The 13,448-nt window shown below is 42.3% G+C and overlaps 1 protein-coding gene across 3 annotated transcripts in view; it reads right to left on the bottom strand.

The window, feature by feature from the left end:
* CDH13 (cadherin 13) overlaps window positions 1–13,448 on the bottom strand; it is a 901,878-nt gene that overhangs the window by 457,625 nt on the left and 430,805 nt on the right. For all 3 annotated transcript variants that reach the window (XM_029074853.2, XM_029074854.2, XM_029074855.2), the window contains exon 5: window positions 11,613–11,765. In XM_029074853.2, coding sequence (XP_028930686.1) covers window positions 11,613–11,765 — 153 coding nt within the window. The remainder of the gene's footprint in view (window positions 1–11,612; window positions 11,766–13,448) is intronic.

Genomic DNA, 13,448 nt, shown 5'->3' on the forward strand with positions numbered 1-13,448 from the left:
AGAGCAGTATGGCCCAGCGGATAGAACATGAGCTTGGGTGTCAGAGTACCTGGATTCTAATCCTGACTCTACCATTTGTCTGCTGTGTGACCTTGGGCAAGACACTTAACTTCTCTGTGCTTCAGTTACCTCATCTGCAAAAATAGGAGTAAGACCATGAGCCCAATGTGAGACATGGACTTTGTCCAGTCTGATTAGTTTATATCTACCCCAGGTCTTAGATCATTGCCTGGCACATAGTAGACACTTAAATACCATAAAATGAGCCCCATTACTAAGATTCCAAGGACGTTTCATTGTGTGGAACAAATAAAATATGACACAAAATATGTAAGTTGGGAGTATGTTTTGCTATATATCAGGAATAGATGAAGTGTCTCTGGGACCAAGAAAAACACCTAGAGATAAAAGGTACCTGGGATTATAATTCAAGACCAACTGTTAATTGGTCTTGAGTAAGGTCCAGGTCCACAACTGTAACAAATATTGGTAATTTATAATTTATGAAAATCATTCATCCAACACTCCATCTGAAATGACACTAGAAAATAATTTAGCTATATTTTCCATCATATGCACTAGGTGGAGATGCCAAAACTATTAATCCATAATCAACAACGATCATCATAAAGATGAGTAAAGCATTAGGTTTAAGAGTGGGATCAAGGCTAGTTTCTCTATCCAGTCAAATCCTGAAATATCCAGAGAGGAAGCTTTCCAGGGTTAGAGCAGCTGTTCAGTTCCTGTCATCTGAACCAGAACCCTGAGAACTGGCCAGTTTTCTCGTGTAGTCTAAATGCGGTGAGATTTTTAAAATAGAATTTGTGTGCTCCATTGTTTTTCCAGTGGGATAGAACCTTTGTGATATTTTAAGCTAGAGGATTTACAATGAATACTGCCTTAGTCACCCGAAAGGTTTAATATTATTTCCCTGTCACTACAACATCTGTGCTACTGTTCTTATTTTTCATTATTCTTGTCCACTGTGATCATATCACATCCGTTTTAGTTACTGGAGGCTACATGAATAGTGATTACTGTACATTCCGCCTCCTGGATTTTTGAGTATTGTCCTGACGTGCTCACAGGTGCAACACTAATGCTGCTCACACAGTCGTAACCAATCACTTAGACAATTTTTCATGTTTGGGGGCCGAGAGTTCTCCATCATCTACCTACATCAGTCACCCTGTAAATACCTACCCAGCACAGATTACCAGAGGTGCTTAGTTGTCACAGCTGAGTTCCTCCTTTCATTTCCTCTCTTCCTAGTGGAGCCTGAAGTGGCTAGAAGGCTAACATCAGGAAGGAAGAGGGTTGAAGGAATTATGTAAATGGGAGCATCACTCCCTGATTATTCCAGAACTAACCATATTTTATATTCCCAAGTATCCAATATTTAACTTCGGGAAGGTCGCACATAAGCATCTGGGAGTGAGACTACACACTGGGATGTATATTATGTGAAAGTCTGCACCGCAGAGATGATCACTGGTAACTCTCAGCATCACTGAATTCTGCTCCCCCGGACAGTGCCCTGAGCGATGATGCATGTAGACCAGGTAAAGTCTAAAAAGGGAGTCTAAAAAGCTAGAATGTCTCAGACAGACTGCAAGATGCAGTACCAAATTCCAGACCAAGCTGAAGAAGTGCTTGACTTTTATGGTGCCCAACCTTCTATATGCCTGTGAGATCCAAATCTTCTATAGATCTGTCTTTCTTAGTGACAAATATCACCAGCGCCATCTACAAACGATACTTAACACCAAGTGGCAGGACAGCATTTCCAACAGCCCCACTGTTTAAGCAAGTGAGGAGAAAAAAATGATAATAGAATATCCTACATTTGACTGTAAAGGGTTACATGCAAACTGGGAGGACAGAAAAAAAATTGAGGACATAGTTGAGCACTTTCTCAAGTAATGAGCAATAGTTGTGGCCTTAGGAGACCACTGAAGCCGATAGACCAGCTGGACTGACAGCGGTTGAGAAAGAATTTGCTCTCTAGAATTAAAGATCAGTAGAAAAAGAGGCAGGCTTGAAAACCAAGACAGGTTCTGTATACAACAAATACACTGAAATGATTACATGCATGAATTACATGAGAAACAGCGTGACCCAGTGGAAAGAGCACAGGGCTGGGAGACAGAAGGACCTGTGTTCTAATTCCAGTACCACCACTTGACTGCTTTATGACCTTGGGCAAATCATTTAACTTCTCGGTGACTCAGGTACCTCATCTGTAAAATGGGGATTAAGACTTTGAGCCCCATGTGGGTCTTGGACTATGTCCAACCTGATTTGCTTTTATCTATCAGAACACTTAGTAAAGTGTCTGGCACATAGTATGCACTTAAATTTTAAAAAAATGCACACAATGCCAAAGGATGTGTCGTTATTCCTTGGTCTCTTCAGCCACACATACATACATTGATCGGATGTCACCACATCAGAAAACAAACAGCTATATGTGGGTACACATTCTTTGGGATATTTATATTATAAAAGAATGTCTACCCCCAATCGTTAGAAAGCATCCACTTCAAAAATGACCCCAAATCCCTAGGAGACCTATAATTTAATTTACAAGCATGAACTTGGACAATATTCTATTTGGTTTTGGTTTAACTTAATTAGAATGCTACCTCTCAAGTTTGCTCTACGAAGCTTCCAAGTACAGGATTGGGTGTCTATCCAAGCGTGCACAACAGCCAATTCTACCTCATTTCCTGAGCACCTAATAATTTGATAGGTTGAAAAATGCAGACAAGTTACAAGCTGGAATTAAAGATCTTCTGGGAAGTAAATCATCTGTCTGGCAGGATGCCAGTTCAAGATGTTGAGGGATAAAAATTTCATTTTGAGGAGCTAACAAATTCTGTTCTCATAAAAAAAAAATGGCTTTCAGAGAGTCTGCAGTGATTGCCTTCATGAATTTGTCTGCAAACTGTAGATGGCCAAAATAATATCTAACAACACAGCTGATCCAATGTCTTCTCTGTGTGGAAATGTTCATAGCTATAGGTGCCTGAACGAAAAGGGACAGGTTGTGCCAGTTTTGATGTGTTATTAAATCTTCACAGTTCCCTTTCGGTTTGAGGCGATGATGATTTTTTAATGCCAGTCCTGATTAACTGCTTTTACCTTAGAGATGCTTCTAAGGATGATGAAGAAAATGCACACAAATCCACACACATTGAAAAAGCTGAAATAGGGACAGAACCAAGCACGTTTTTTTTTTTTCTGATGTTATTTGTTAAGCACGTACTAAGTGTCAGGGACTATACCAAGTTAATCAGGTTGGACGCGGTCCACGCCCTACATGAGGCTAGTGAGGCTCAGTCTTCACCCCCATTTTACAGATGGGGTTAACCGAGGCAGAGAGAACTTAGGTTACTTGCCCAAAGTCAATGAGCTGGCCAGTGGTGGAGCTAGGATGAAAACCCAGTTCCTTCTGACTTCCAGGCCCATGCTTTAACCAAGCCAAGCCACCCTGCTTCTCCATTTGGAAAGTATTTCTTCTGGCTAGGGCTAAGAATATTCCCTTGGTTCTTGGGTTGTAAGAAGGGGAAAAGCATTTAATACAGTGCTCTTCTCACAGTAAATGCTTAATAAATTCCATCAATTGACTGATAGGAAAAATCAAGATAAATGATAAAGATTATCTTCCAGTACTGCGTTTGCTTTTCAGAGCAGTCAAAGCCATCTGCTAGGGTATAGTTGATAAGAGTACCCAACAGCAGAGGAGCAGAACAGCACCTGAAACCAAATGCCTAATGTTTAATTTTTAAAAATCCTCCCTGTTGATATCCAAATCAAAATCAACTTGCTTACAACAGGGGATGTTGAAAATCTCAGTCAAAGCAGGGTTAAGGTGAGAGCTGAGCTTAGGGCTAGGGATACTGTTAGACAATTGGTTTGTGAAACATGCTGCCTGAACAGTAGGTGACTATTTGTTATCAGTTGTCTTTCCTTTCTTGCTTACTGACAATTTGTTATTCAGCAAGTTGTTTCCTCTCTAGGCAGCAAGGGAGAAAACAGCACGGGGCGTTTAAAACTTTTTATAACTGCCCAGGGGTCTCCCAGTTCACATTAAACATCCCTAGCCATGTTGCTTCATTATGATGATATCTGGCTCATATACTGATTTTGGCTTTGGTTGTCTTTTTTTGCTTGTTTGTTTCCTACAAAATAAATGTTTCTACCTTAAAAGATATTAGATCTGGACTTAAAAACAGATTAATTGAAGAACATCAAGAGCAGTATAGTATGCCTAAATTCTGTTGAAATAATTTAAAGTGTCAGAAGAAATAACACAACTTTGTGGAATCTATAAGTTTTCCAGTTCATTCAGGAATGTGCCATCTAGTTTGCAAATGCTCTAGCAACCAGCATTCACATTCTAGCTCATAAGAGAGGCAAGGGGACAATCTATCCTCCCTAACCTCCTCATCCCGGGATTGAGGTTAAAGAGATTAATTTCTGCTCTTCAATTTGGGGTGGGGCAGGTAGCCATGTATGAAGCCTACAGAGTTGAATAGGGATGGGCCAGTAATGGAGTTACCATGATGTCACCTCTTTTCCCGAGTTACTCTCTTGACCGTAAACTCGTTGGGGGCAGGGAATGTGTCTGTTATATTGTACTTTCCCAAGCGCTCAGTACATTACTCTGCACACAGTAAACTCTCAATAAATATGATTGACTGTCTGGTTGACTGACTGTCTCTGGCTCTAGCACCTGTTAGGAGCAATTCTGTCCCACCCAACAACCTTGATGAGTATCTTGGACTTTACACGTTATAGGTCATGCACTGGTTTAGAAACTTCTCCCTTTCTCCTGCCAGACTTTCATTCATTCAATAGTATTTATTGAGCGCTTACTATGTGCAGAGCACTGTACTAAGCGCTTGGATTGAACAAGTCGGCAACAGATAGAGACAGTCCCTGCCGTTTGACGGGCTTACAGTCTAATCGGGGGAGACGGACAGACAAGAATAATGGCAATAAATAGAGTCAAGGGGAAGAACATCTTGTAAAAACAATGGCAACTAAATAGAATCAAGGCGATGTACAATTCATTAACAAAATAAATAAGGTGATGAAAATATATACAGTTGAGCAGACGAGTGCAGTGCTGAGGGGATGGGAAGGGAGAAGGGGAGGAACTAAGGGAGATGGGGGAAAAGAGGGTTAAGCTGCGGAGAGGTGAAGGGGGTTGGTAGAGGGAGTAGAGGGAGAAGAGGAGCTCAGTCTGGGAAGGCCTCTTGGAGGGGGTGAGTCTGGATTGGAGGCTTTTCATGTCTTTGACTGGATCTGGAGCCAGGCCAATTGTGTTTTTAACTCATTTTTCTGGAATTTACTATCCAACATATTTCTGTACCTTAAAAATCAGTATTTTTCTTTTTAATGAATTCCCAGGTGAGTATATACTATTCCTTTATGGATCTGAGAAAATGTCATTTTGTGATTCAGAGAATCTAGTTCTGCTCTCATCAAATGTTCTTAACCCTATAATCATTTCAGAAACTCACCACTGAAAATTTAAACCTCTGGGCCCTAGGGTACACTTGATTCTTTAGTTTAATCACAGAAATAAAGGCTACCAGATGCAACTCCTATCTTCCCCCTTAGAAAATGCCAACGATGATGGTTGGGCAGCAATCAATCGGAGAAATTCCAGCCACCTCTTTAGTCCTCAAAGAGAGCAGCAGAGATGCACTCAAAGTTTTCTTATGAGATGCTCATTCTTGTGTTTCAGTCAATGCCAATACCCTCAGCCTACAGATTCCACATTATATCTATAAGAACAGTGCTTGGCATGTAGTGTTTAACAAATTCCATTATCATTATCATAAGAAATATTATATGACTATTAAATCTGCAGGGCAAATATGAGGCTTCTGTCAACTATGAACAAATAATCAGGGCCTGCTCCCTCCCCATACTTAGAGAAATCTTGGTTCTCCTTAGAATGGATAGTTAAATTGCTCCAAACTGCTCACCCCTTGCCCAGAATTAGGTCCATCATTACTCTGGGACTGGCCCTGCCCCCAGATAATTTGCTGCATTAATAGCGCTTAACAAATACCAACACTATTATCTCTAATGTATTCATTTATATTAACGTCTGTCATCCCCTCTAGACTGCAAGCTTGTTGTAGGCAAGGATGTGTTTGTGTTTATAGTTTCCTTGTGCTCTCCTAAATGCTTAGTACAGTACTCTGCACACAGAAATTGCTAAATAAATACAACTGATTGATTGCATTGACACCGCAACCTGGAAATGGGGTGTAAAGGTCAAGACCTGCCTGGGGCAGGAGGCTACACTGCAGCTTTGTCAGAAGTAAATATCTTTGCTCTCATAAAGGTGTGCCTAAATGCTCCCAGGGGTAATCATGAAAGCACAGGATACTCTAATGGTTTGGAAAGTCTCTCTTCTGGTTAGGACTAATAATAGTCCCTCATTTCATAGAATTCAAGATGGGGAAAAAGCACGACAATAATATCAGAAACAATAACTTGCTGCACAGACCCAGTTTGGGGCCAATTCAGCCCGCTGTGCAACAAGGTAGTATATACTTTTTAATGATGTTTTTTAAGCACCTCCTATGAGTCAAGCATTAAGCACTGTGGTAGATACAGGTTAATTAGGTTGGACACAGGCTCTGTCCCACAAGCAGTTGGCAGAACAAATGGCAGAGCTGGGATTAAACCCCAGCACTTGTGACTCCAGGCCTGAGTTCTGCTTTGAGATAAAACGTATATCAAGGAGCTCAACTTTGGAGTGGGTGGGATTGGCTGTTCAGGAAAGAGGCCTGGTTAAGTAACTTCTAGGGTTTCTGAGCAGTGTCCTCACTGGCAGGTATTGCCTAGTGGATATAGCATAGGACTAGGAGTCAGAAGGACCTGGGTTCTAATCTCAGCTATGCCAGTTGTCTGCTATGTGACCTTGGGCAAGTCATTTCACTTGAGTGAGCCTCTGTTCCCTCATCTGTGAAATGAGGATTGTGGCTGTGAGCCCTGGGTGGGACACGGACTGTGTCCATATTTATTAGCTCTTACATAATCCCAGCATCTAGTACAATACGTAGCACATAGTAAGCCCTTAAGTACATTAAAAAAAATATGAGAAGTGGCTTTCCCTAGTGGACTAAATGCATGAACATCTCTGAGTGCTAGGACTGTTTTCTGGGGCAAGTCATCAGACTTCAAGTTTTATCTGCTCCAGACACACTGCAGACTGTGAGCCTCAAAGCACTCTTCAAAGGGCAAAGGCTAATGATCAGTCAATCAATCAACTGTATTCATTGAGCACTTACTGTATGCAGAGCACTGTATTAAGCCCTTGGGAGACCACAATGTAAACACAGTTGAGAGAATGTCTCCTGTCCACAACAAGCGATAAATCCATTTGGAGATTTTGAGGCCCAGAATGGGCAAAAATAGTTAAAGCACAGTCCTACTTGACCTTGGAAAGATATTTTGAGCCCTCAATCATGCAATATGTTACCCAGGATTGCTTTCCAATCCCTGTACTTAGGATTTCCTGGTTTTACCAATGGACGGATTGGAAAAAAGTCAGTCAATTCTCAGGTGTTAGCAGGTAGCCAGTCAATCATTTAATGGGTAGTCTTACCTGCAGTGAGAGGTGTTTTGGAGTAATTATGGTAAATATCTCTATGCTCTTCCAAAAATGTTTGATGAAGTAGTCCAGGAAGAATGTGGAAATAAGGCTTGTGACAATTTACCCAGCTCATCTGCACCGTTTATAAAACAAAATGAAGATCCTTGGTTGAGCCTTAGTTGTATTTGTTCTAGAAAATGTTTATCAAGTCGAATGTGTGAAATCAATTGTGGGTGCCTTCATTTTGTTTACCAGAGTGACAGATTGCCTCTCATCACAAGGATTCTAAGCTTTTGATAGTGACAAAATTTCAGGATTCAAACAAATTACATTGGCAGGACTGCAAAGGAAATCAGCTCTTTACTGTGTCAGATTTCCTGCTGAAACCATTTAGAATGATGATCATAGTAATCAGAAATAACATGTTGATTTTGGTATCGACAATCTTCTCCAAACCTTAAAGTGCCTTCCATTTTCTTGTTTATCCCCATTCCTCACATTAAAGCAGGCAGCACACAATTTATTAGCTTTTACTGTCTGCAAGTACAGCCCAGAGAGAGTCAGTGGCTTTCCCACAGTCACACAGTAATCCTTTGGCAGAATCAGGATGAAGTGCCAGACTTTTAAGATTCTTTCTGTTAAAATAGGTAAACTAAAGTTAATCTGTTTATTACAGAAACCATTTCCCACAGGTATAACAAAAGCTTGGGGAAACAGATTGGAATGCCCTCCCTCTTCATATCTGACAGATGATCACTCTCCCCAACTCTGAAACTTTCTTAAAAGCACAACACCTCCAAGAGGCCATCCCCTCACTAAGCCCTCATTTCCTTTCCTCCCACTATCTTCTGTGTTCTAATCCTGGATCTGCCACTTCTCTGCCATGTGACCTTGGGTAAGGCTCACCTTTTTTGCTTTGGTTTCCTCATGTGTATAATGGGGACTAAATCCTACTACCACCTAGATTATGAACTCTGGTATAAGGATTGTGTCTGGCATGATTATCTTGTATGTAATAATAATAATGATGATGGCATTTGTAAAGCACTTACTTGTGTCAAGCACTGTAATAAGCACTGGAGTGGATAGAGGCAAATCAGGTTGGACACAATCCCTGTCCCACATGGGCTCACCTTCTCAATCCCCATTTTACAGATGAGGTAACTGAGGCACAGAGAAGGGAAGCCACCTGCCTAAGGCCTCACAGCAGAGAAGTGGCAGAGCCGGGATTAGAACCTGTGACCTTCTGACTCCAGGGCCCGTGCTCTATCCACCGTGTCAAGCCAGTAAATGGCACAAAATAAAGGCTTAATATCATTATTATAATTGTAATGGATTGATTAGTGTGTGGCAGGCTGGGTTGAAGGAAGAAAGGGGGTTTTAGGACAAAATCAATCACTCTAAATTATCTAAAGTTCCCTAAACTTCGAAGGTTATGGAGAAGTTAGAGCTTCAGGGAGAAATAAAAGTTGGAAGGGAGGCAGAAACCTAGTTTAGTTACTTGAATTAGGACCTGAAGCACTACCAATTCATCAGCACCTTGCATGCTACCAGTACTCAAAAAACATTTTAAATATTCATTAAATAATAGGCTTGATTCTCCCCGGGGGCTTAAGGCCTTCCCTGATTGTTAGTTAAGTGCTTAGGGATGGTCAATAGCTCTTTAGAACACTAAGGAACCATTGAATGCTCTGACTGCTTTATTACTCCCAGCTACTAAAATGGTGCTGAAGAGAGATCATGGAGGGAGAGGCAATATATAATTTGAGGGGCCCCAGAGGGTGCCACAGAGTCCTGGTGTTTGCCCAATTAGAGCATATGGGCCAAGCTGCAATCCTTTGTCACCCTCAGAGTTCCTCTGATTCATCTTTGATGATCATTGCCTCACAGCCTCTCTCTATATTCTGTCCCTTGTCAGCTTTGCTTCTGGCTCGCAGTTCCCACCATGTCCTGTCAAGCCCTCTTCTCCCCCCGCCCCCCGTCTGTCATTTTCCTTGGTCTCTTCCCTGCTCCCCCAGTTCATTAGGCTAATACCGAATGGAGACAAAGTGTTGTCAGTAATCAAAAAGTTGCCATGAAACAATTAGAAACGAACCCAAGAGCTCAGATCCTGTATCTTTTCTGGGCCAAGGAAGGTATACCAGTGGCAGATGACATTTCTCTCTTTGTGGCATGCAGAATGGCTAAGTTTGTGCCATATCCAGTTGGCATTGCCTATCCTGCTCCCACTGTCCTGGTCACACTGGTCTATGTCACTCAGTCTTCACCTCATCACAATGAGCAAATAATTACTCAAAGATTCTAGGGGAGAATCCCAGCCAATACACCTGTGGAAGTGAGTTCTTGCCAAACTCTGGGAGTAACACTTAAGTCACAGAGCCTAGAAACAATAGCTGTTGGACTGGCAGTGCCTCCAAATCATGGGGTCCACCCTGGAGAAAGAACGCATCATCCAGAGCCAGCCTCGATACTTCCCTTAGCAGGGATCTAATACCCAAGAATCCTGATTCTGTTCTCACTAGTGCTCTTGCCTGACACCTGAAAAGTTGGAGATTAATTCAAGCAACCTATCCACTTCCCTGCTGGGGACAAGTAGATAATCTGTGATGTCATGCCAAACAGGGAGGCCAGGGAAGTTGTAAGCCATCCCAGAAAAGTTAGACCAGTCTCTGGTGATTTAACAATCAAACACACTTACTGAACGCCTATTGTGTGCAGAGAACTGTTCTAAGTGGTTGGGAAAGTACAATATAACAGATTTGGTAGACATGTTCACTGTACACAACGCACTCACGGTTTAAAGGGATTCAGACTGAAGAATTTTTAGAACATTGTCTCAGTGTGTTCCAGGGGATCGGTGGACCCTGAACCGGATAGGACTTCAACTCTGAGGGCAGCTCTAGGAGTAATGTGGCCTTGAGTCCAGTTTTATTCCAGGCAGTCCTATTTCCCCCCTGGCACTAGTACAGCAATGGATCCCTTGATGCCTGGTGCTTTTTCCTGTGTCTCAGATGTGACTCCCATTTTCACAGGGCCTGGGAAGGGGAATGCAAGGCATGGAAGCCAAGAATCCCCTGGGCTCTGGGTTCTACGAATTTCAGTGAAATGGAACCAGAAGATACCAGTACATTTTATCACATATGCTTATGGCACACAGAACATAATGCACATCATTTCTGAGTTGGCAAAGGTAAGTCTGCACCTGGTCCCACCTCCTGGCAGACCCCTGGACTAGATAATAATTACGAAACTTTTTAATCAGTCATTGTAAGCAGGTAGCTTATTGGTTTATTGTTAGATTGTACTCTTCCAAGTGCTTAGTATAGTCCTCCGCACTCAGCAAGCACTCAGTAAATGTGATTAAATGAATGCTATGTGCCAAGCACTGTTCTAAGATAATCAGGTTGGACCGAGTCCCTGTCCCCAATGGAGCTCACACTCAATCCCCAATTTACAGATGATGTAACTGAGGCCCAGAGAAATGACATGCCCAAGGTCACACAGCAGGCATGTGGTAGAGTCAGGATTAGAACTCAGGTTCTTCTGACTCTCAGGCCTGTGTTTTATCCACTAAGCCATGCTGCTTTCCTGATTCAGGCTGTTTCAATCAATCAGTGGTATCTGAGTGTTACTCTGTGCTAAGAACTGTACTAAGTACTTGGGAGAGTTGGTAGACATGTTCTCTGCCCACATGGAGCTTACAGTCTAGGCCACATAAAGCTCTCCAGCTTGAAGATTCTGGCCATGGTTTAGGACCTGACCATGTCTTCCCACCACCTTCAAGGCTACACTAGACCTGAACCAGTTGTAGAGTGAAGGAAATACTGGAGATCTGTTCCCAACCTGTCCACCTTCTTTTGGCTTGTTGTGCAGAGTCATCTGACATGTTACGATATCCTTGGGAATTTGACTCTTAAGTGCGAAACAGAAAGCGACAGATCGAGGAAGAGGAGAAAAAGCTGTAATAGTGAATTCTAAGAACACTCACTTGATAGGTGGCAAGCGTTTCTCTATCCAGGCTCCGGGTCACCGAGACATCACCAGTGTTTTCATTGATTCGGAAAAGTCCTTTGGGCTCTTGATCCACTCCTTTCCCAGAAAGCCGAAATTTGGATCCCTCAGGTCTGTCACTGTCCACCACCTGTGTGACAGAAACAATATTGAGACACTGGGACCTAAGAACTGAAAAGAAATTGCACGAGATTATAGCACTGACCATGACTTATTCCTAAAGGTACTAATGTTTAACAGAAAAAGAGCATAACTTAGAAGGCAGGATTGTTGAATTATGTCTCCAGGTACAATCGAAGCCTATTTTTGCCTAAAGCCACTCATCACAGTGTATGATAAAATGCTCTTCCAGTGGGCAAGGGTGTGGCATCAGAAAATGAAGTCCTCAACTTCCAACAGTGACTATCAAAAGGATTTATTTAGATCCTACTTCTTCTAGGCTTCATTCACACTCCCTTTTGCACGGAAATTCTCTCTGAGCCTATCATCCACTGCTTTTCTCTTTTAAAATACAGATCAATAACTAGCTCTTCCAGGAAACTTTCCCTTTTTAATAATAATAATAATGTTGGTATTTGTTAAGCGCTTACTACATGCAGAGCACTGTTCTAAGCGCTGGGGTAGACACAGGGGAATCAGGTTGTCCCACGTGGGGCTCACAGTCTTCATCCCCATTTTACAGATGAGGGAACTGAGGCACAGAGAAGTTAAGTGACTTGCCCACAGTCACACAGCTGACAAGTGGCAGAGCTGGGATTCGAACTCACGAGCCCTGACTCCAAAGCCCGTGCTCTTTCCACTGCGCCACGCTGCTTCTCTTAATCCTACCCTTTCTCAAACCCGTTAGCAAAATCCATAGGTTAGGGAAATTCCACTACCCGAAAATTACTGGGGTATTAAGTGTATATTTGCCAAGCTTTCTATGTAGCATGGAGTTGACAAAAGCTAATAAATCAATCACGTTTATTGAGCACTTACTGTGTTCAGAGCACTTTAAGCACTTGGGAGAGTTAAGTATAACAGAGCTAGTAGACACATTTCCTGCTCACAAGGAGCTTACAGTCAGAGGGGGAGATAGACATTAATGTAAATAAATCCATTCAATTACAGATCTATGTATGACTACTATGGGGCAGGGAAGGGATAAATAAAGGGTGTAAAGTACAAGGGTGTCACAGAAGGAAGTGGGAGAAGAGCAAAATGAGAGTTTCATTGGGGAAGACCACTTGGAGGGGATGAGTTTTTAATAATGCTTTGAAGGTGGGGAGAATGAAGGTCTGCCAGATAGAAAGAGTGAAGGAGTTCCAGACCAGACCTGGATGTGGGAAAGGGGTCAATGGTGAGATTGATGAGAGTACGGAAGAGTGAGTAGGCTGGCATTAGAGGGGTGAAGTGAGTGGGTTGGGTTGTAATAGGAAATCAGGGAGGTACGTTAGAGGGGAAAGGTGATTTAATGCTTTAAAGTCAAAAGTAAGAAGTGTCTGTGTGATGCGAAGGTGCATGGGAAACCACTGGCTGTTCTTGAAGGGTGGGAAACAATGGACTGAATGGTTTTCTAGAAAAGTCAGCCAGGCAGCAGAGTGAAATATGGACTGATGTGGAGGGAGACAGAAGGCCGGAAGGTCAGCCAGGAGGCTAAAGCAATAATCAAGGAGGGATAGGATAAGTGCTTGGATTGACATGGTAGCGGTTTGGGTCAAGAGGAAAGGACAGATTTTTAGTGATGTTGTGAAGGCTGAAGACCCAGGATTTGGGCATGTTTAATCAATTATCAATCCAATCTGGTATTTATCCCTGCACGTGAGATTATTCC

This window comes from Ornithorhynchus anatinus, chromosome 11 (assembly GCF_004115215.2).
Source record: "Ornithorhynchus anatinus isolate Pmale09 chromosome 11, mOrnAna1.pri.v4, whole genome shotgun sequence".
NCBI classification, from domain to species: Eukaryota; Metazoa; Chordata; class Mammalia; order Monotremata; family Ornithorhynchidae; genus Ornithorhynchus; species Ornithorhynchus anatinus.